The 22,580-nt window shown below is 42.0% G+C and overlaps 1 protein-coding gene across 1 annotated transcript; it reads left to right on the top strand.

Annotated features, from left to right (window-relative positions):
• The first annotated feature begins 18,251 nt into the window (after nucleotides 1-18,251).
• On the top strand, nucleotides 18,252-21,768 carry LOC308694423 (uncharacterized protein). Its single transcript, XM_081371933.1, has one exon. It carries the CDS (start codon nucleotides 18,607-18,609, stop codon nucleotides 20,446-20,448), a length of 1,842 nt encoding a protein of 613 aa, XP_081228059.1. The 5' UTR covers nucleotides 18,252-18,606; the 3' UTR covers nucleotides 20,449-21,768.
• Nucleotides 21,769-22,580: the final 812 nt, after the last annotated feature.

The following is a 22,580-nucleotide window of genomic DNA, read 5'->3' as shown; positions in this document are numbered from 1 at the left end:
ATAAACAAATCAGAAAAGCATTCGATTCCGGTTATTTTTTCATCATCACTTTAATACATATTTTGTTATTTTAATTAGCCTAGATAATCATCAAGTGTTTATAAAATAGAAGAAAAAGTATGAGACTATACATGTAATATTTTTGTCATTTCAATTCTCTGGCGTTTTAGATATTTAAAGTTGGCCATCTTTAAGCATGACTGTTTGGGTTTAATATGAAATGATAACACTTACAATAAAATTACATATGTAACATTAACTAAGGTTAATAACTGTTGTATAAGGATTGTTCATTGTTTGTTTGTTAATTAAAATGTACTAATACATTTTTAAATTAAGGTTTTTATTTGTTAACCATAGTTAATGCACTATCAAACTAACATGAATGATCAAGGTGCAATTTGTTTTTATCCAGTATCAATTTTAAAAACTATCGGTTGATTAATCGGTTATCGGCAAGTATGGCCCAACCTAGCTATCGTTATCGGTAAAATCCACTATCGGTCGACCTCTAGTTTGCGTGCAGATGCGCAAATTGTCCCGTCAAGTTTGTTTTTATAAATCACAACTTATGCGTCGGAAGTGGCGTACGCCTCTTTCAGGGCCTGTTTTGTGCGTACGCAACGGTTATAAATTAGGCCCCTGGACTATCTATCTATGCTTAGCTACCGTAGATAGCTTCTACAACTTCTAAACTAAAACTTTGACTATTTCAAACTGAAAACCTTCAATCTTCAAGCTTTTAAAACAACTTCAAACTTTTGGGCTAGGATTTTTCAAACTAACTTAAAGTTTGTCTATAAACTTTTTTTATCTACTTTATTTGCTATGATCTCACAGCTATGTTAAAATCCATATAACATTTTGGGTTAAAGCAACCAAATGTGTTGGAATGGCTCTTTTTATGGTTGCCTGTGGACAAACACTTGTTCCCACTGAAAAAGTACTTTGCAATTTCAAGCTACATTTAACTTACTACATTTAGCTGTAGTTTTGTAGTAGTTTTGTGAACTTGGTCCGTATTGTTCTGTGCTTCCAAGGTGCAATTTTTTTCATTCTGATTAGGCCATGGAGAGGTGAAAAAACCCTGTGTATACGAATAGTTAAAGGCAGGAGAGCGAGACCAGAGGTTAAAGTGGTCCGTGCCACAGCTGGAAGAGATGTTATTCACCTTTCCCAACGACCTGTTTTTAGAAACAAATGTACTTCCTTATAATCTGAAAAAGGACAATATTTTTATTGGCATCACAATGTGGATGCAGTTGCAGGACGAGGAAATATCACAATTTTCTAAGCAAATTTTCCTGGTTTCAGGAAACATATCTATTAATTGGGTTGTACTGTATATGCAAATTCAGTTGTTGAAGAAAATCCTCACAGGGTTTTTTTTTTTTTTTTTTTATGGCAGCACACAATAAATTAAAATGACATTGTACTTTATTTTTCCTTGTCATAAGCATTTTTACAGGGAACACACACACAAAAAAAAAAATATATATATATATATATATATATATTATTATTATTATTATTTTTTTTTTTTTTTTTTTTTTCTCATGCAGCTTCTTCAGGAAGATGTTTTTTGATGTTTGAAAACCAATGGATTTTTTCATACAAATATAAAACAATGTTTTCTTAATGAGGAGCATGCGTTAAATAACAGTCATGCGTGGTGCCAGGTCATCCCACGCAGTAGCTCTTAATGGTGTAGTCACACACCTCCATGCTGTGAGCTGATCATTGCCCGAATCTGAGGTGTTGTTTGGCATTGTATGTCTAAATGTGGAAAAATCAAACCTCCTCCACATATCTTACATCACATCTCAATATCATTCATACACAACAAAACAGTGTTTGATTTTATGAATATAGTGTAAAGTGGGCTATTTCTTCTCTAATTTTCACTTATCCTTGAAAATCATATTTCTATGCTGAATCAAGAAGGCCTAACACTCCAAAAAAATTTTTTTTAGACATCGCTCGGCCAATCTCAAAGTACACTACCTCCAGTAAGGTTCATAGAAGTTATCTGGTGAATGTTCTCAAAACGTTAACATAAACACATTATTTATACATTGTTCATGGAATGTTTTTTTTTTCTGAAACTTTTCCCTAATGTTTGCAACATAAAATAGAATGTTCAATTAATGTCTGAATAAACAAGAAAAAATGCTTTTAAAACATTTAAAGAGAGATCAGAGATCATTCAGAAATTACGTTTTCATAACTTAATGGGAATGTTAGCAGAACATTGTGTAGTGGGACGTACTGCTGCGTCTAATTAACCTAATGCGTTCGGGTGTGAGTTCAGTCATAACGATGCGGGACCATATAAAAAGGGTTTCGAGTCACTGTTTACCTGTGGCTGTCGTCTGCGTGGTGCGTCATTGCCCGGGCACTGCCCCTCCTGGTTCCTCATGCGTCCTCGCTTTGAGCTTCGAGGATAAATCGCGGCTGTTGGCCGTTGTTACTCTCCTTTGGCGTTCCTCATGGTGTTGTCTTGTGTGCGCGTGACGTGCGACTGTTATGAAATGAAGGAGGAATAGACTGTCAGTGACACCTGCGGGGCAACGCTGCTTGACGCTGCTGCTTTAGATACTCGGATTCCTGCTGTTTGTACGTGCGGATTCTTCTCGGCAATAACATTTCTCATCAACACGTGCGCTCGATTTATGGGTCTTGTGTGACGCCTGCTCTCCAGCGCTCGTCCCTGTGATCGCTGGGTTGTTTCTCCAACTAGTCTTTCAAATTGTGTTATTTGTGGTTTATATATTTTTTTTCTGTTTATTTGTTTATGAATGTTTTGGTTTGTTTATGTCTGTTTTGCTTTTGAAAGTATTGTTAAAAGAATAGTTTTGTACTACATACACCCTGTGTTGGTACCAAATCTTGAACATCATCCTTTGTGTTATTTTTTTTTTCCTGTTTCTTTTTTTTTTTTTTTAAATGTTCATTATTTGTGTTTTCTTTTGTAGTTAGTGTCTGTTGTATGTTGAGACCAGTGCAGTAACTATTGCTCTCATTAGGCTACAGGAGCCGAGGCTTCAAGGCAAGCCGCTAGTAGTTCCTCGCGTGCTGTGGTGTCTCTGGCCCTTCCTCGATAACAACGTTCCTGTGTGTCCTTTGGTAGGAAGTTAAATTTATTAATCTTTCCCTGTTAAACAGGGTGGCGTAGTCGTGCATATGTAGAGGTAGTAAATCGAGCACCTCCCCTTGAGCGGCCTTCCCGCTACAATTGTTAAAACAAATGTTTGTTAGCTGGGATAATGAAAAATAATGGCAGATGCAGCAAGAATCCTCTGAAAGTATCAGCATTTATGAAGTGCAAAATATCTACCTTCACTTGCACCAGTCAGTGGCAAACTGGATTGTGATGATGCATGAGATATCTGGAGTGTCTCATTAATATCCATCTCAAGAGGCAGAGGATCAACACAGATGGGACATTTAGATATTCACAATCAATACAACAATCAGTTTGCAGAGCAAGAACAGCTAAATTCACTATTGGTGCTGTATGGAAAGTGCTGCTGTATGGATTCAATCATATTAAGGCTGTTAAGGGCTCCTTATCCTCATCGCCTGCAGTATTGATCCTGGACTCACCTCAAGTCGGTCTGGATGTGATGGACAGTGGGGTATCTGTACAATCTATATATGGCTATAACAATAACATAGATAAAAATGCAGCCAGAGTGATATTATGATTTTCGCAAGTTCAGTCTGAATCTGAATAACTTCATACTTTTAGAGTTTGTTACAGTTTGATGATGACACACTTTGCTTTTAATTATGATGCAAGTTGCTTTGAATAATTTCAAAGACAATTGCATAAGCCTAAACTGTCACATTCTGGTTAATTAACCCACATGGTGATATGATATTGTAGATGGCATGCATATGGAGGGTGATAAAAAAACAAATGGAAAATACCATTCCACCTAAATACTGGTCATGATACAAGTAAATTTACATTTGTACCACATTTCAAATCGCCATTCATTCTGTGGTGGAAATAAAATGTTAAATATTTTTGGAATAATATATTTAAAAACAATGTTGCCTTCTTGGTAACCAAGTACACTTAACAACATGCAAGTAAAACTTTATTAAGGGGAAGGTGTTGGCTGTACTGGAAATGACACCACAATGGAGGGACAGCCATAAGTATGTATATAAATAATTTCCACACAGTAAATATTAAAATTGTTTATGATTATTTTGCCAGAATATCATATTTTTAAACATAATACAAATTTGAAATAATATTTTTTTATGCATTTTCATCAAGGATAAAAAACAAATTATACATACATAAAATGCATTTAAAAAGTATCACAAATAAATGATGATGTGTCACGGACACACACGGGAAACAGGAAGATCCAGTAGCAGTATGTTTATTTAAGTGTAATCCAAAATCATAGTATCCAGGCAGGGGTCAAAATCCAAATAAACAGTCCAAAACAATGAACAAACCAGGAAAGGACTCTGTGACAAACACTAACCAGACAGGGTATAAATGCACAGAAACTAAACAATGTAATGAGAAACAGCTGCGTGCAATGATGAGTGATGAGAACAGACAAAGGATCGTGGGAAATGCAGTTCCAGAATGAATGGTGACAGTAAGGGAGAGAGAGCTCTAGTGGACACCCGGGGAAACACAAACCAGACACTGTGACATAATGATAATTCTTTTTTTTTTTATTCCAAGATTTGGAGTTTTAATGTCACCTGTAACAGTAAGCTGTAGCTAAATCCAAAGACGATGCATGACGAAGAATGTAAAATTAAGAATTACTTTAATAAACACAGATGAGAACACAACTACCAAAACTTTAAAGTGAGACAATGAACAGAAGAAACAGAGAGTTTAAATACACAGGGGAAGATCATTAATGGAACAGAGAACAGGTGCAGAAGAAGATGACCGTTGGATGAACCTGGGAGGAGATGAAGGTGGGAGAAGCCAGAACGGAGATGGGAGGTGACGAAGAAGATGACCATTGGAGGAACCTGGGAGGAGATGAAGGTGGGAGGAGCTAGAGCAGAGATGGGAGGAGCCAGAGGATGACCCAGAGCCAAGACAGGATGAAGGTCCATTGTAGAATTGATGGAGTGAGGAGCCAGACTAGAGCCAGGTGAAGATGTGGGAGACTCAGGCAAAGCAGAGGAGACGTAGACCCAGGGTGACGCTGAAGGCCTGGAAGGCCAAGGTGGAGACGTGGGCTTGGCAGACCAGGGTGGAGACGGTGGTAATGAGGACAGTGGAGGAATTTGAGAGAAGTAGGAGCCCATCAAAGCCAGAGGGGTGGAGAGTTGAGACGCAGCTGATGACTCGGAAGTCATCAGAGCCAAGGTGGAGCTGCAGGCGCACGTGACCGAGGTGGAGACAAAGGCTTGGCAGACCAGAGTGGAGCCGGTGAAATTGAGGACGATGGAGGAATTTGCGGAGCCAGAGAGACAATTGACCAAGGTGGAGCCAGAGGGACGAGGGAGCCCTGAGCCAAGGTGGAGCTGATGGATTGGAGGGCCGTAGTGGAGTTTTGGAGGCGTGAGGTGGAGCTGAGGGATCCACAGGCCAAGAAGGAGTTGATGACAAGGAAGCCCCAGGCGGATCAGAGCATCTGGTTGGAACCACAGAAGGAGGAGCATGGGTGCTGAAGGGAGAGGTCGAGGAACTGGCAGGCTTGGCGGGATCATTCGTGACGAAGGAGACTTGGGGCTGTGGCAAAAAGAAGACCTGAGGCTGGGCTTAACCAGCAGTGATGAAGATGACTTGGAACTGGGCGTAAACAGCGATGACGGAGGTGACTTGGAACTTGGGATAACCAGTGATAACTGGAATGACTTAGAACTTGGCTTAACCAACGAAAACTGTGATGACTTGTAACCAGCGATGACTGAGATGACTTGGGACGGGGCTTAAGTTCAAGTTCAAGTTTATTGTCAATTTTACTATATGTACAGGACATACCGAGGATTTAAATTCCGTTTCCCTCAGACCCATAGTGCAAAACACCAATATAACACAGACAAGTATATATATATATATATATATATATATATATATATATATATATATATATATATATATATATATATATATATATATATATATTGTCACATTCACCGCCTTATTCCTCGTCTGTGTCTGCACTACACTTCCCAGAATCATCCGTCTTCATCACCGTCACCTGCACATCGTCATCATCATCATCCTCATCACCTGTGTTCACCCATCATCATTACCATCACCTGTGGTCGTGTCATTATCACCTCTGTATTTAAGTTCCCCTTCTCACTCATGTCTTGGTCGGTTATTGTTTGTGTAGTTAGCACTCTGTGCACGTACACTGTTTCGAGTTTGTTTGGATTCTGCCTATGGAAATAAATATTGAGCATTTTGTATCTTCGCCTACCTTCGTCTTCTTCATCCACCCGTTGACATTACAGAATAACCGACCCCCCATGGATGAACGGGTCAAGTTCATCACCGTGGCTCAGGAGAGCCACGATCTGCTAATCTTCTCCAATAAGTTTTTTCAGCTCGCCCTCACAAGCTCTTTGGAGGATAAAACCCTCAGCACCCTGTTCTGGATCGGGGCTACTTTCCATCGTCCTCTCAACCTCCCAGACACCGGACTAAGTTGGAAAGAGACTGTAATCCGGTGTCTGGAGAGCGTTGCGCCCCGGTCCGGAACACCACCCAACCCAGCACTTCACGCCAGTCCAGCCGAGCCTGCACTTCACGCCAGTCCAACCGAGCTTATCACCAGGGATGATGACTTCTCCGATCTCCCTCCTCTCATCGGCCCAGCTGATCCAGAGTCAGTCGCCTGCACAGCTGATCCAGAGTCAGTCACCAGCACTAGCGACCCTGCCGAGCTAGAGACTGAGAATGTCACGCCTGCAGAGAGGTTCTTCTCGCTGGTTCCACCTGGCTTGGATCTCCCTTCGCCGCTGGTTCCGTCCAGCTCAAAGCCCTCTTCGCCGCTGGTTCCGTCAAGCTCAAAGCCCTCTTCGTCGCTGATCCCGTCCAGCTCAAAGCCCTCTTCGTCACTGATCCCGTCCAGCTCAAAGCCCTCTTCGTCGCTGATCCCGTCCAGCTCAAAGCCCTCTTCGTCGCTGGTCCTGCCCAGCTGAAAGCCCTCTTCACCGCTGGTCCCGTCCAGCCCAGAGCCTTCACCGCTGGTCCCGTCCAGCACAGAGCCTTCACGGCTGGTTTCGTACAGCCCAGAGCCTTTACCGCTGGTCCCGTCCAGCCCAGAGCAGGCTTGTGCACAATTCAGAATTGAATTGAGAATGACTCCTTAATTCCAATTCAATTCTTGAATTCAGTTCAGAATTGCAATTCAATACAAATTCAAAGAAATTCATATACATATATTAAGTGAAGTGTTTAACAATGAAGCTTTACAGTATATGTCAGATATGATTGCATTATAAATGGTATTAGTTTGAACTACTTGTACAGATTACATTAAAAGGATATGTTTTCCCCCAGCAATGAATGTTAAAAGCAATGTTAAAAACAAAACTAATTATCCCCCTGGGGTCGGCTATCGCGCCGGCGCGATAGGCTCGTTTTTTTCCGTATGAGTGCAAAAAATAAATTAAAAAAAATATTAATTTTTATCTTATATGCTTGTGTTATACATCAATCGATCCTGTTTAGTGTGTATTTTTTTTTGTGTATGCTCATAATAAAAACAAAGTGTTGTGCTTTTCGCCAAATAAAGAAAAATAAACATGATGCGAGTTCTGCCTACTCTCCGTCAGTGAAGTCAATTCTGAAACGCGTCCGAAAATGAACTGTAACTCAGCGAATACTCAGTCAAACAGGCATACAGACACACAGGCATGAAGCTTGAATTCTCTTCTTTTAAATGAAGTAATTTTTATAAAAAACAAATATTCACAGTTTATATAATATGTATGTAAAGAGAGAGATGTCAGTCGTTCTCATCTCAGCTAATTAAGTTTTAATGTGACTCCGCCTACGGAGACCGCGCTATTCAAACGCAAATGTGAGGCGATCCATACAAACCTGTGAAACGCCCACATCCGCTGGACAAGGCCGGTGAACACTGGATGCGTGGCGTAAGCGTCTCAGCTGCGTGGCATGTCCGTTTTTATTTCGGCTAACAGTTTAGAGTTTGCACACTGCCTGTGTGAGACGCGCGTCTCAGGCGCGGCACGAGCCGCGTGGAAAACGTGTGCATGCCAGAAATAGAACCGACGCCTATTTTTCACGCGACACGCAAGCGTCTTGGAAGCGTTTCCATGCAAAATTGAATAGGAAAATCTGTTTATTTGTCGTTTTGACACGAATACATATTAATAAATGTCCTTTTGATGTTTAAAAGTGTCTAGGTTTTGACATAAATGCAAATATAAATGTAATTTTACAAAATATGATCGATTTTCAAATACTGCTGTATTGAATGAACAGCTTTTAGCAAACTCTATTGCTATACTGAGATGAGGAATATATACTGTATGTGTTTTGTCAAAAATAAAGTCACCAACTAACTAATGAATCCTTTACTTTGAAATACGTATGATAAAATGTATACTTTAGTTTTGAAAGACGTTGACTAGTTTTGAAAAGATTATAAAGTATGTATGTGCATGCATATATATATATATATATATATATATATATATATATATATGTGTGTATATATGAAGAGTTCAGATGCAAAAGCCTCTAAATGCCATCTGAAATTTTCTCCTAGAATGATCATTTTTATGAAGCTTGTATATTTAAGTTAGCTATAGGTGACACACATGAATGAATGGCTCATTAAGTATGCAGAGACATTGTCTCACCAGGTGTGAACTACTAAATATGCATGATGCTGTTGGAGTGTTTACGCCCCATCCGCATATTGGCTTTCCAAACTAAAAGTGTTTCACAAAACTAAAATCAATGTATCGTTTTATGTGAATGATTAGGCAGGATGATTTTCACAAAAAACTCTAGGCGATGACATCCATTAGTCAAAAGTTTGGCTCATAGGTTTGGCTCATAGGTCCTCGCCGTGGCCACCTAAGCGCCCACGACCACCAGAAAAGTCCTCTCCGCCGTGGCCGCCCGAAGGGTCCTCACCGCCTTGGCTGCCCGAAGGGTCCTCACCGGCATGGCCGCCCGAAGGGTCTTCACCGCCATGGCCGCCCAAAGGGTCTTCTACGCCCTGGCCGCCCGAAGGGTCTTCACCGCCATGGCCGCCTGAAGGGTCTTCTCCGCCATGGCTACCTGCTCAGCCTGCACCGCCGTGGCCCCCTCCACCGCCGTGGCCCTCTGCTCAGCCTGCACCGCCGTGGCCCCCTGCTCAGCCGGCACCGCCATGGTCTCCTCCTCAGCCTGCTCCGCCACGGTCGGCGATACCATCCTGGAGTCTCCTGTCTGTCCTGTCCCTGTTCTCCCTCCGGTCACTGACTCCAGGATGCCCACCCTCCCTCCCAGGTTCTGCCATCTACGGCGCGGTTCACGCCTAGCGGGAGGGGGGAGTTATGTCACATTCACCGCCTTCTTCCTCGTCTGTGTCTGCACTACACTTCCCAGAATCCTCCGTCTTCATCACCTTCACCTGCACATCGTCATCATCCTCATCACCTGTGTTCACCTATCATCATTACCATCACCTGTGGTCGTGTCATTATCACCTCTGTATTTAAGTTCCCCTTCTCATTCATGTCTTGGTCGGTTATTGTTTGTGTAGTTAGCACTCTGTGCACGTACACTGTTTCGAGTTTGTTTGGATTCTGCCTATGGAAATAAATATTGAGAATTTTGTATATTCGCCTACCTTCGTCTTCTTCATCCACCCACAGTATATATATACTGTATATATATATATATATAATACAATACAAACAATAAAAAACATCAGGCACATGATAATTTAAATATGTTTACATTATAACATGCAAACAGTATTTAAAAAGAGAGAGCAGCAATTGTAAAAGTGTCTGGTGCATTGTGTAATTTTGTGTGTGTGTGTGTGTGTGTGTGTGTGTGTGTGTGTGTGTGTGTGTGTGTGTGTGTGTGTTTGTTATGGGGGTGAAGAGTCACAGTTCAGTGCATCTAAGGGCAGAGGGCTAAGATTTCAACTTCCTGACAGCCTGGTGGATTAAGCTGTTCTTCAGTTTGGTAGTTCGGGCCTGCAGGCTCCGAAACCTCCTCCCAGATGGCAAAAGACCAAAGAAGCTGTGTGAGGGGTGGGTGGGATCACCCACTATGCTGAGTGTTTTTCGGGTTAATCGGGTATTGTAAATGTCATTGAGGGAAGGTAGTGTGGCACAGACGATCTTTCCTGCTGCATTCACTATGCGCTGCAGTACTTTCTGGTGATAAACCAGTGATGACAAAGAGGGCTTGGAACTGGACGGAACCAGCAGAGACTGTAGACCAAAAATATTTCCTCATCCAGCTCATAAAATAATTAACCCTGTAACCCAGCTCATTTCACGCACCTCAGCGACTGGACTGTGGACAGTGCTCCAATCTATTCAGATGAACTCCACTAATATGCCCTCAACAACAGACACTAATGCCGGCTCACACACCTGGACAGACTCTGCGTTGGGCTCCGGCTCTGGGACAAAAGTAGCCTCTAGTGATCGTCTCTTGCTTTGTGGTGGTCTCGGGCTCAGAGTCTGCAATGGGCTCTGGCTGTTCCGCAGCCGGGATGGCTGAAGGCTGACTGAGCTCTGGGTCTGGAGTGGTGCTGGCGTTGTCTTCAAAAGTGTGGCAGATGGTAAAGGGGGACTCACATCTTAACAGGACCCACTCCACATATTGGGCAAAGCTTCCTCAAGGACCATCCATGGCAAGGTGTGCCTTCGACTACTCGCTGAGGCTGGTGAAGAATACGCAAAAGTGAGCAGTCAGGGTAATGAGTTAGCCGTGCCAGATCTAGGAAGTTCCTCAACGATCCTTGAGGAAGCAATCCCCCTGTTCCAGCAGGAGCATACGCACAGTAGTATCGATTATTATAAATCCCTTTGCTGTTATTATCTTATTTAGGTCTCACATTTTGTAAAGGTGAGCTGTAGCTTAATCCGAAAACGATGTGCGACAGAATTTAAAAAACAAAGACGAGAACACAACTACCAAACTTTTAACATGAGACAATGAACAGAAGGAACAGATGGCAGGGAAAGATCATTAACAGAACAGGGAACAGGTGAGAACTAAGGCTACGTTTACACGGAAACGATCTGAAGAGAAAACGCAAAAGTGATCACTTTTTATTCTGCGTTTAGACGAGCGTTATCGGGGGGAAATCTGCGTGCATATGGTGACGCAAAAGTGTGTGAAATTCAATGTAGTATGCACTCCAGGCGGCTAGGTGGTGTAAGGATGGACTTCTACTAAGACTGAATTCAAGAATTCTAACCTGCTATAAAACAATAAAACTCACTAATCTGAAGAAGAGATCTATGGGACAGAGAGCACAACAAAACTTCTCCAATCTCGTCTCTTCCCCCCATGCTGAGTTCCTGACTCCTCACACTATCTGATCCCCTCCAGGTCTCATTCAGTCATGCAAAACACACACCTACTGTCTCCAGTTGTTTTATGAGAGGTCAAAGTAAATGCTTTTGGTGCGAATGGTAAAGAAGGTTCATTCCCGCAGCAGCAGAACAGTCAGAAAAAGAAAACAATGCCGGTTCTTCTGTTGTGGGAGATGCCCCAATAAAGATCGTTGATAACATTTGTATTTATCCCCCAAACTCAGGCGTGACCACTTGGGCACGAGAAAGGGTCCAGCAAAAGCTGAATAAATATTTGGGTGCTAGATGTTTATTGTTCTTTTGTTCCACTGGGGTATTTAAAGGGGATTGGCAAACCACTCAGGGAAGCATCTGTAAACAGAACTTCCCACACTGTTGCTGTGTGTCTCTATTGCCAGGTATGCTGACTCTTTTAAACTATTTTTGATATTGCATTTTGAATTATGTTTGTACTTTATGCTGATCAGTTATGTATTGTGTATTCTGTTTAATCCTTTTTAATTGATGCTTAATCCTGCCTGGCAAAATAAATGTTACATCTTGATTTATTCTGAAGTATTCTGAAATCATTATTTTAATGTATTAAGGAGGCTGGTGCTACCGCAAATCTTAGTTAAGGTAGGTCAAACTAAAGGCGCATGTATACGGAGCAGTAGGCACGTAAACTGAAGACCTTTTGATTTCTGTCTATCACTGATTTAGCAAGTTGTATGGAAATGGCTAAAATAAACTACACTTTTTTGTACAAGTGAGCAGTAGGCAACTGACTTAAGAGGTATTAGCTAACCCTACATCCACTGACTAAAATCAGAATTAGCAAGTTTGTGTCCGTGAGAAACACGATCCGGCCGACGTGATCTCTATGCGGCATTGGGTCCATAATTAATTAATAACTGAAAGTATGGAAGGTCAAGAATAATAAAAGATCTAAATTAAATCACAATTCATATTTTGATCAGCTGTTAAGAGAGAAAATCAATAAATACGAAGAGTCATTTAAATTTGGAGTCAGATTAAATTATTCATGGAGTCAAAATTAAAATTGGAAATCAACTGTTTAATAAATTAAAGTAAATTTTCAGAAGCGCCCGAAAAGACATACACGCTGCATTGCCTTCGACCAAGACATCGGACACCGTCATTGGGCCGGTGATTGGAGCTTACAAAGTGGTGACCGCCCTCCGTGATCTCCCAGTCTCAGGCGAGTGACGTCTTTCGGCGCGACAATTCAGATCCGAACGGAGCATGAGGTTTGAGCTTCTCCTTCTCTGTCTCCAGCTGCTGTGGTAAGTACATTTTTCCTGTATCTTTTAGAAAGTGTTGAGGGAAAACTTAGACGCACCTCATATAGACACATTGGTAGAACGGGTCGGAATACCCAGGATAGACCGGAACCGCAGAAAACCGGTATAAATCTAAGATTACTAGGAAAAACATGGCTTATCAGGGAAATGGTAGTTCGAGTGTAGACAAGGATGTAATGGAATCTCTCGCTTTGCAACTAAAAGATCTCCTCTTCCGTTTGCGTAACAAGGGAGTAGATTTTGATTGGAATAATGAGCAAATTTTAGCCTGGTACGCTACCGAGGGGCGAAAACTAGAGACTAAATCTCATTTTCGGAAAATTCCGGTCGCGATAGTCTATTTGCTACGTCGAAATGATTTAGCAACTATTGCTGAAAACGAACGCGTGATTTCAAACATAAAAGAACTAGAAGCAGCGCGATCAGATGAGTTGAAAAAACTCAGAGCACAGGTCGAAGCATCCGTGTATGATAAACAAACTTGGGCAAGACAGGGCGACGCGATGGGAACACAAATTAAAAAGCTTGAAAAGAAACTTCAAGTAGATAAACAATACACGTCCGCGCTCGAGGAGTGCTGCGGTTCTGCAGGTTTTCCTATAGCTGCAGTTAAAATAGCGGCGATAAATTCAAAAATTGGCGAGGATGTATACAGTGATAGTGACGAGGATGATATGGTAGCAGCTCTACCGAGCGGCATCCAAGATCAGTTGTCTCTGACAGAAGCTCGTAAACAAACTCCAAAGGCACGCTCTAGTCTGGGAGTGCGCGATCTTTCTCCAGAACCCGCGACTGAAATGTATTATCCAAATAAACCTAAAGAACCGAAACCACGCAGTCCCATAAGAACTCGAAGTAAATCTGGCACTGTTCTAAAAAAAACAGTAAAAGTTGCAGTTCTTAAAACAATGACTAACGCAGATGATGAAGTCACTACCATTAGCCGACCTTTAACTTGCGAAGAATGCACAAAACACAAAGAAGTTGTGGGCATGATGCCAAGGAAAGGCCCTTTTCAACCCTACTGGGACAACTTAATGTTACAGGCTTCAGTATACAAGTTAGAGCCCAGAGACGTTTGGCAAGTGGCTCTCCTCACTCTTCCAGACGAGCTAAAACCAAAAATGTCACGCGAATTGAGATCTGGAGAAATTATAATCAAACAGGAAGATGAGGATGAAAATGAAGTTTATGAAAGATTGAGGGAAACTTTATTAGAGTTAAGGGGACCAACACACGCCGAGTGGAACAGAATTTTAGACATCAGACAGGCCAACAAAGAGCCATTTGAGATTTATGCTGAACGTTTATGGGTGACCTACAAAGAGCACTCAGGGTTAGAGGATGCACGCCGTGATCAGGAAGTTTTACTTCAACTCCTGAAAAATAATGCAGGTCCTCATATACAGCAGGCGCTCGTTCATGGAGCCGATCCATCCGAGAATACTTACCGGTCACTGGTGGATTGGGCTTCCAAAATAGAAGCTAGACTCAAGCAAAGCAAAACTCGTTCTGTTTCAACAACACAATGGCTAGCTGAAGGAAAAGGAAACAAAAAATTCGACCTAAAGCCCAAATCTCAACCCTTCTGTTACTTCTGCAGAAAAAATAATCACATTACACAAGATTGTTTCAGATTAAAACGGGCCGAAAATAATCAGAAGATAAACTCTAAATCTGACAATGAAATTCTTAAGCGTTTGGAGAATTTGATTATACAAAACAACTCCTCAGGGAGTAACCCAAAACAAACAGAGGAACAACCTAAAAATCTGAATAACCCGTACAGAAACCTTCAAGCAGACCTCGCTAACCTGTTAGCAAAATACAACAATCCCCAATAGGGGTGCGTGGCCTCCGTTGCTATAGGAAACATTATCACAAGCGGAAACCGAATCAAAATAAGAGCTAACCTTGGAGGCCGGTTAGTTAACATTCTTATTGATAGCGGAGCCGCTTGTTCTTGCACAAACATTCCATTACCACTAAGCACGCGAACGATTCAAATTAAAGGTATAGGCGACACTTTAATGACAGCAACTCAAACAAAATCAGTCCAACTCGATTTAGGCATGGTAGTGCTAAAAGAGCAATTCTGGTATTTACCAGATAACAGCGAAGGAACTGTATTGGGTATGGACATTATGAGAAAACATGGCTTTGTAATTCATTGCTTTGAAAAACAAATTGAAGTACAAACAAACAAAACAACAAAGAAATGCCTGCCTCAAGGCAAGGCCAATATCATGTCCATATCCAGTACAGATCCAACTCAACTTCTCATCAACAAACACAGCGATGTTTGGGCTAACCATGAACATGACTGCGGCCTCGTTGATTTTGAAGTATGCATTGAGGGAGAGCCCCCTCCCCCGCAAAAACAATATCGCATTAAGCCAGAGGCAGAGGTCGCGGTTCATGAGATAGTGAAACAGCTTGAGATTAGAGGCATAGTTCGACGATGCTGTTCAACCACAAATTCTCCGTGTTTACCAGTTCCAAAACCTAATGGTAAATGGCGTCTTTGCATTGATTATCAGCGTCTCAACAAAGTTCTGCCTAAAGCAACAGCTATAGTGGCAAATCCAGCTACAATCTTATCACAGGTTTCAACTAATGCTTCGTGGTTCACAGTGCTTGACATCAAAAATGGTTTTTGGTCTATTAAAGTCAAACGAGAAGACCAGTGGAAGCTGGCATTTACTGTAAATCAAATGCAGTATACCTGGGAAAGAATGCCGCAAGGCCTTCACAATAGCCCCTCAATTTTTCATCGAGCTGTGGCAGATGTGCTCAATCCCTTACTAGGGACGGGCAAAGTAGTTCACTATGTAGACGACATACTGATAGCCACAGAAGAACCACTTGAGAACCACTTGCAGCTGGTTGACGAAGTGTTACAGATGCTAGGTGACGCAGGCTTTAAAATGAACAAAGAAAAAGCCCAAATTGCGCAGAGGGAGGTACACTATTTAGGATACACTCTGACTCAAAGTCACAAAGCTTTAACAGACGACAGGAAAAAATGCATTGCCGAACTGCCTCGACCTTATACTTTAAACTCGTTGCAAAAAGTATTAGGAACAGCAAACTATTTACGAGATTTCATCCCTGATTTTGCAAATACCGCTGCACCGTTGTATTCGCTTTTAAAAGGGAAAACGAAACCAAATGATGTCCTTGAACGGGCTGATGAACACGAACAGGCTTTTACAGATTTGAAACAGCGTTTGTGCGCCGCGCCCGCCCTGGGTTTGCCCAACCCATCAAAAGTTTTCCACATTCAAGTAGACGCGCATGAAATCACACTAAGCGGAGTCTTAGCTCAGGAATATGGAGGAAAACTGCGCCCAATCGCTTACTACAGCCGAAAAAAATCTCTGGTCGAACAAGGATTCGACCCATGTACACAGCATGTGCTTGCGGTGCATTGGATGTTAAAAACAACAGAACCCATTGTAGGTTTCCAATCTGTGGTTATACACACAATGCACACGCCTGTACGAATGCTGTTACAGGGCCGAATAAAGGGAGTTTCCTCCCAAAGATTAGCGAGATGGCTAGCAGACATTCAAGCGCGCGAAATCACAACAAAAAACACACGAATTTTGCCACATCTGCTCGGGGATGTTGAGGGACACCCACACACATGCCAGCCCAAACAAGAAGCACAAAGCCTTGTCCATGACGAGCCACTTCCAGGCCAAGTGCATGTGTACATTGATGGTTCCCGATTCTGTCAAAATGGGCATTTCTATACTGGCTGTGCAGTGTGGACACCTCATCTTCCCGAGACAGATGCTAAACGGCAATTGTTGTTTAAACTACCAGCTAACATATCCGCACAAGAAGCTGAACTCATTGCATTGCAAGAAGCAATCAAGGCACACCCTGAACCGCTCTGCGTGCACACTGACAGTCGGTATTCTTTCGGCGTCGTAACTGATTTTATGGCACAATGGCAATTGAGAAAATTCCTCACCTCCGCCGGAACGCCTATAAAACATTTCAACACCATAACTGCGATATGGCAAGCTGTACAAGCGCGAGAAAACTCCATTTCCGTGGTAAAAGTGCGCGCGCACATTAACAAAAATCCAAATGTGCATGAAAGAAACAATAACATTGTTGACCAATTGGCAAAACTGGCAGCAGTGAAAGGCAACCGTTGGCAAAACGAGACAACCTCTGTTTCTGTAGCAAGTGCTGCACAAGTCACACCCATCGACCTAAAACAGTATCAACAAGATCTGTGGGTCTCTGATGGAGAACTTGTGCCACATTTGAAACATGATCAGATGGTGAACATAATTGAAGGCATAGTAATCCGAGATGGAAAATTTGTCGTTCCAGAAGCCCTCCAAAAGCCAATAATCAAATTATATCATGATTATGCGCATGTATCGGCTACAAAAACAGCACAGTTGATACAAAAACAGTTTTGGTGGCAAGGAATGACAGCTGACATTGAAAGATGGTGCTATGCCTGTCTGGTGTGTGCGACAATTAACCAGGGAAAGCTAGGCCGAACTAACCTACGCAGACCAGAACCACCAAAAGGGCCCTGGGAGTCCTTACAATTGGATTTCATTGGTCCGCTTCCCAGTGCCAAGGGAGGGTATCGCTATTGCCTCGTGATAATTGATAAATTCTCAAAATGGGTTGAAACAATTCCCACGCGCAATAATACAGCAAACACCGTGGCACGTGTGATGGCGAACCAAATCATCCCTCTTTGGGGAGCGCCCATTCAAATTGAATCAGATCAGGGGACTCACTTTACTGGACAAGTCATGAAAAATATGTGCAAAATGCTGAACATCAAGCAAAAATTTCACATCCCATACAGGCCGCAAAGCTCTGGTATGGTTGAACGTGCGAACCGCACCATCAAAGAAAATATTGCTAAGCAAATAGCTCAACACCAAAACAGGTGGATTGATGCTTTACCCACCGTTCTGACTGTGCTGCGAGCAACCCCATCAAAAGCTACAGGCATCAGCCCATATGAGCTTATGACTGGAAGGGTGATGAAGTTACCCATTGATCCAGAAATTTCCCCAGCAGACCTGGGCCCCCTCATGCTCGCAACTCAGCAGACGGTGTTGGTGCAATTGCAAGAAAGGTTGAAAGTGCTGCACGCCCAGGCTGGACTGAAACAACAGCAGTCAGACCTGACAAATGATGCACAATTTAACCCAACCTCTGAAACAACATTTTCAGAAGGAGACATTGTGATGGTACGCGTTTTTGTAAAGCAAAACGCATTTTCCCCTAGATGGCACGGGCCCTATGAAATTAAAGCTGTTTGCAACAGTTGTGTGGCCGTGACCATCAGAGGAAAATTAAGATGGTACCACATGTCCCAGTGTAAACGGTTCAAAGGTTCATTGAATTAATTATGATCTTTTTCCTTCATAGGACAGTCATCGCAATTCCATGGAGGCCAGATGCCAGGACGGTGTCCGGACCCGCCTGCATCGAATTGGGACAACGAGTCACACTTACACACACCTTAGGATGCGGTAGATGGGTATGGAAATATATCAAGGGGCCATCCACATCATACATTCCAGTCACATACAAAGAAATAGTCACATGGCCTCCCGGATTAGCACCGGAACCAAATTGTGTAACAAAAATATGCTGTAAGACAGGTTCTACCCATCTTCCAGACAAAAACCTCACAAGCTACACACGCGCACCAAAATTTCACCACAACATTACCGCCTGGTACCAACTCGAAGAATTTCCAGATTCAAATATTGGTAACATGCACACACTATATGAAAATAACAACCATGGAGGAGATCCAAAAAAATGTTATTCCACTAAGGACCTCCAACCAACCACATATAGGTGCACACACACTACAACACATAACAATACACATTTAAAGTTTACTGAACTTCTTTTCAATCTAACAAATAAGGTATCGAACAATAATTTGAAAACATTTGTTTGGACTGGCCGAAAAGAAGGAACATACTGTGTGGGAAAATGTGAGGCAAATATGGATAATTATACTAGCCCTCACAATTGTTCATGGACTTTACACCATTGCTTTAACTTAACCACATGCGGTTACAAAAAGCCCACACAGTGTCCGAAATTGTATACCACCCCTCCAGGTGGCATAATCAAAGGAAATGTAAATAAGACTTTACTACATGATGTCAATCTTGTGATAACACATGTCACGTATAACATCTCCAATGTGTTATCTGCTTATGTAAAACACTGCAACTTTAATGATAAGACGTATACATGGCTACAGTCACGCATCGATGATTTAATTTCTGATTACAAAAACAGACTTGCAGTTCAAATTCCATCTGCTCGTACCAAACGAGACCTGTTTGGAAATATAGCAGGCCTTTTTGGCTCAGTTAATTCTATATCCAACACTTACAAAATAACAGGTCAATCTCAATATTCAACTTGGTTGGCAAATCAGGTAGCTACTGGTTTTCAACACATCACCAATAGTAACGAAAACATTATCAAAGCGGTCAAATCTGAGGCGCAGGCGCTTCTGACGACCAGTCAATCAATTTTCAATCAGACCCGTACCATCGAGCACGACTTAGCCTGTAGATTGTATGCACAAGATCTGTTTACTGCAGCAAGACAAGAGATTTTAGATCTTCGTCTCCATAAAACACCTAGACATGTTTTAAATGATCTTATTGAAATTTTAGATCTACATAGATGGCTTGCATCAGAAAGAATGAAAAATATTAAGTATTCTGAATTACTATCAACCTTAATGATGTATACTGGAAATGAATGTACTGGCTGTATTGGGTTCTTTGCCACTTTCCCTCTAATTCACCCAGACCAAATTTATCTAAATTCCACTACCATACGCTCTATTGGCGTGGTAGTGAGGGATCAAATCATTAAATGGGATCATCTGACGGGATATATGACTTTGAAGGGCACTGAAACCTTGTTTACCACTCGCACCTGTTGTCATGAGACATCCAGTTACATTATCTGTACCTGCAACACTTTACAACCCTTTTCTTCCAATGATTCTAAGCTCATTAACGTTCAGTCATTGCATGGTCATTCTGATGCTGTTCAAGTGTCTCACACACAGTGGTGCGTCGTCAGTGAGATGAATTCCTTCTCCTATGGAGGTCTGACCTGCCCTGCGAACCACACGTTCTGTCTGGAAGTGAAAGAGGACTTTTCAATGGGTCAGATAAACATCCTGGGGAGGGTACCGATGGACGTGGACGTTTCTCCCTGGTGGGAGGACACTTTCTATGAACAGAGCACTCAAGCTTTGGTCAAAACAATGGACTTGGTGCAAGAAATCATCTTACAGACTGAGTACCATCTCAACCAAGCGCAAGTGGAAGCGAATCTGGCGAGAAAGACTGCAGAAATCCTGTCCAGCTCCTCTACCCGCTCAGCAAGGTATGCTTATACCTGGTGGGACTGGACGTTCCGTGGATGTGTCCTCGCCAGTGTGCTCATCTTCTTATTCACACTCTGCCAGTGCTGCTACTTCAGATGCCTTCTCCGCACAATGCGCACTTCAACGAACGTGGCCATTGCGCTCAGTCCATTACAGATACCAGCCCTACGGAAATTGCAACCATAAGCGGACTTCATCAAATTTTGGCCCCTCAGGGACTGATCTAAATCTGCCCCAAGGGGCCAGGGGCGGAAACTGTAAGGATGGACTTCTACTAAGACTGAATTCAAGAATTCTAACCTGCTATAAAACAATAAAACTCACTAATCTGAAGAAGAGATCTATGGGACAGAGAGCACAACAAAACTTCTCCAATCTCGTCTCTTCCCCCCATGCTGAGTTCCTGACTCCTCACACTATCTGATCCCCTCCAGGTCTCATTCAGTCATGCAAAACACACACCTACTGTCTCCAGTTGTTTTATGAGAGGTCAAAGTAAATGCTTTTGGTGCGAATGGTAAAGAAGGTTCATTCCCGCAGCAGCAGAACAGTCAGAAAAAGAAAACAATGCCGGTTCTTCTGTTGTGGGAGATGCCCCAATAAAGATCGTTGATAACATTTGTATTTATCCCCCAAACTCAGGCGTGACCACTTGGGCACGAGAAAGGGTCCAGCAAAAGCTGAATAAATATTTGGGTGCTAGATGTTTATTGTTCTTTTGTTCCACTGGGGTATTTAAAGGGGATTGGCAAACCACTCAGGGAAGCATCTGTAAACAGAACTTCCCACACTGTTGCTGTGTGTCTCTATTGCCAGGTATGCTGACTCTTTTAAACTATTTTTGATATTGCATTTTGAATTATGTTTGTACTTTATGCTGATCAGTTATGTATTGTGTATTCTGTTTAATCCTTTTTAATTGATGCTTAATCCTGCCTGGCAAAATAAATGTTACATCTTGATTTATTCTGAAGTATTCTGAAATCATTATTTTAATGTATTAAGGAGGCTGGTGCTACCGCAAATCTTAGTTAAGGTAGGTCAAACTAAAGGCGCATGTATACGGAGCAGTAGGCACGTAAACTGAAGACCTTTTGATTTCTGTCTATCACTGATTTAGCAAGTTGTATGGAAATGGCTAAAATAAACTACACTTTTTTGTACAAGTGAGCAGTAGGCAACTGACTTAAGAGGTATTAGCTAACCCTACATCCACTGACTAAAATCAGAATTAGCAAGTTTGTGTCCGTGAGAAACACGATCCGGCCGACGTGATCTCTATGCGGCATTGGGTCCATAATTAATTAATAACTGAAAGTATGGAAGGTCAAGAATAATAAAAGATCTAAATTAAATCACAATTCATATTTTGATCAGCTGTTAAGAGAGAAAATCAATAAATACGAAGAGTCATTTAAATTTGGAGTCAGATTAAATTATTCATGGAGTCAAAATTAAAATTGGAAATCAACTGTTTAATAAATTAAAGTAAATTTTCAGAAGCGCCCGAAAAGACATACACGCTGCATTGCCTTCGACCAAGACATCGGACACCGTCATTGGGCCGGTGATTGGAGCTTACAGTGGCAATGTGAAGCACTGATCGGTGCCTTCACTGTCTAGCAAACTTTTGCGTTTTTACCATTTAGACGGAAACGCGACGGTGGAGCGTTTTTAAGATTTCCACTCTGGAGGGTGGTTTCACTTTTTTGCGTTTTTAAGCCCCGAAAACGCCGTCGCCGTCTAAACGAAAGGCACATCTGATAAAATATTTTTACGTTTTCACCCGCGAGCGTTCTCGTGTAAACAGGGCCTAATTAGAAACCATGACAACATATAAAGAACTAGAACTCAGGCAAATGGCGATAATGAAAACGAAAAGGAACATGACTGTGACATGACCTAAATGAAGGTAGTGGAAATGATCTATATCAGATGTTCATTTCCTTATGTAGACACAAATGTATTTCCCTTATCAAAAACTTTATTTTGATATCAAATATGAATTCTCTTTCAAAGAATTTTCATTTGTGCTGCATTACTCTTAGATCCCTGAACAAACGGGGGAAAGAGCGGTGTTACATTACATTACGGGCAGAGAGTCATTGATTTATTTGCTGTTTTCCACCAGACTCCAGCAAGCATGAGCTACCAAACTATGTACATATTTATATTTAACATGGATATTGATTTAGATGTCATAGCAATGTATCTCATTAGGGTTTCACTATGGAGAGCACTCCTCCTAGAGTGGCCACAGAAGGTTTTCCGGCCTTTTGTCTGAGTGGTATCTAGAGGGAGGCTGTTATTGATCAAGT

The sequence above is a fragment of the Scardinius erythrophthalmus genome (assembly GCF_964197995.2).
Source record: "Scardinius erythrophthalmus genome assembly, chromosome: 8".
Classification (NCBI taxonomy): Eukaryota; Metazoa; Chordata; class Actinopteri; order Cypriniformes; family Leuciscidae; genus Scardinius; species Scardinius erythrophthalmus.
This window is presented reverse-complemented; position numbering and strand designations above follow the sequence as displayed.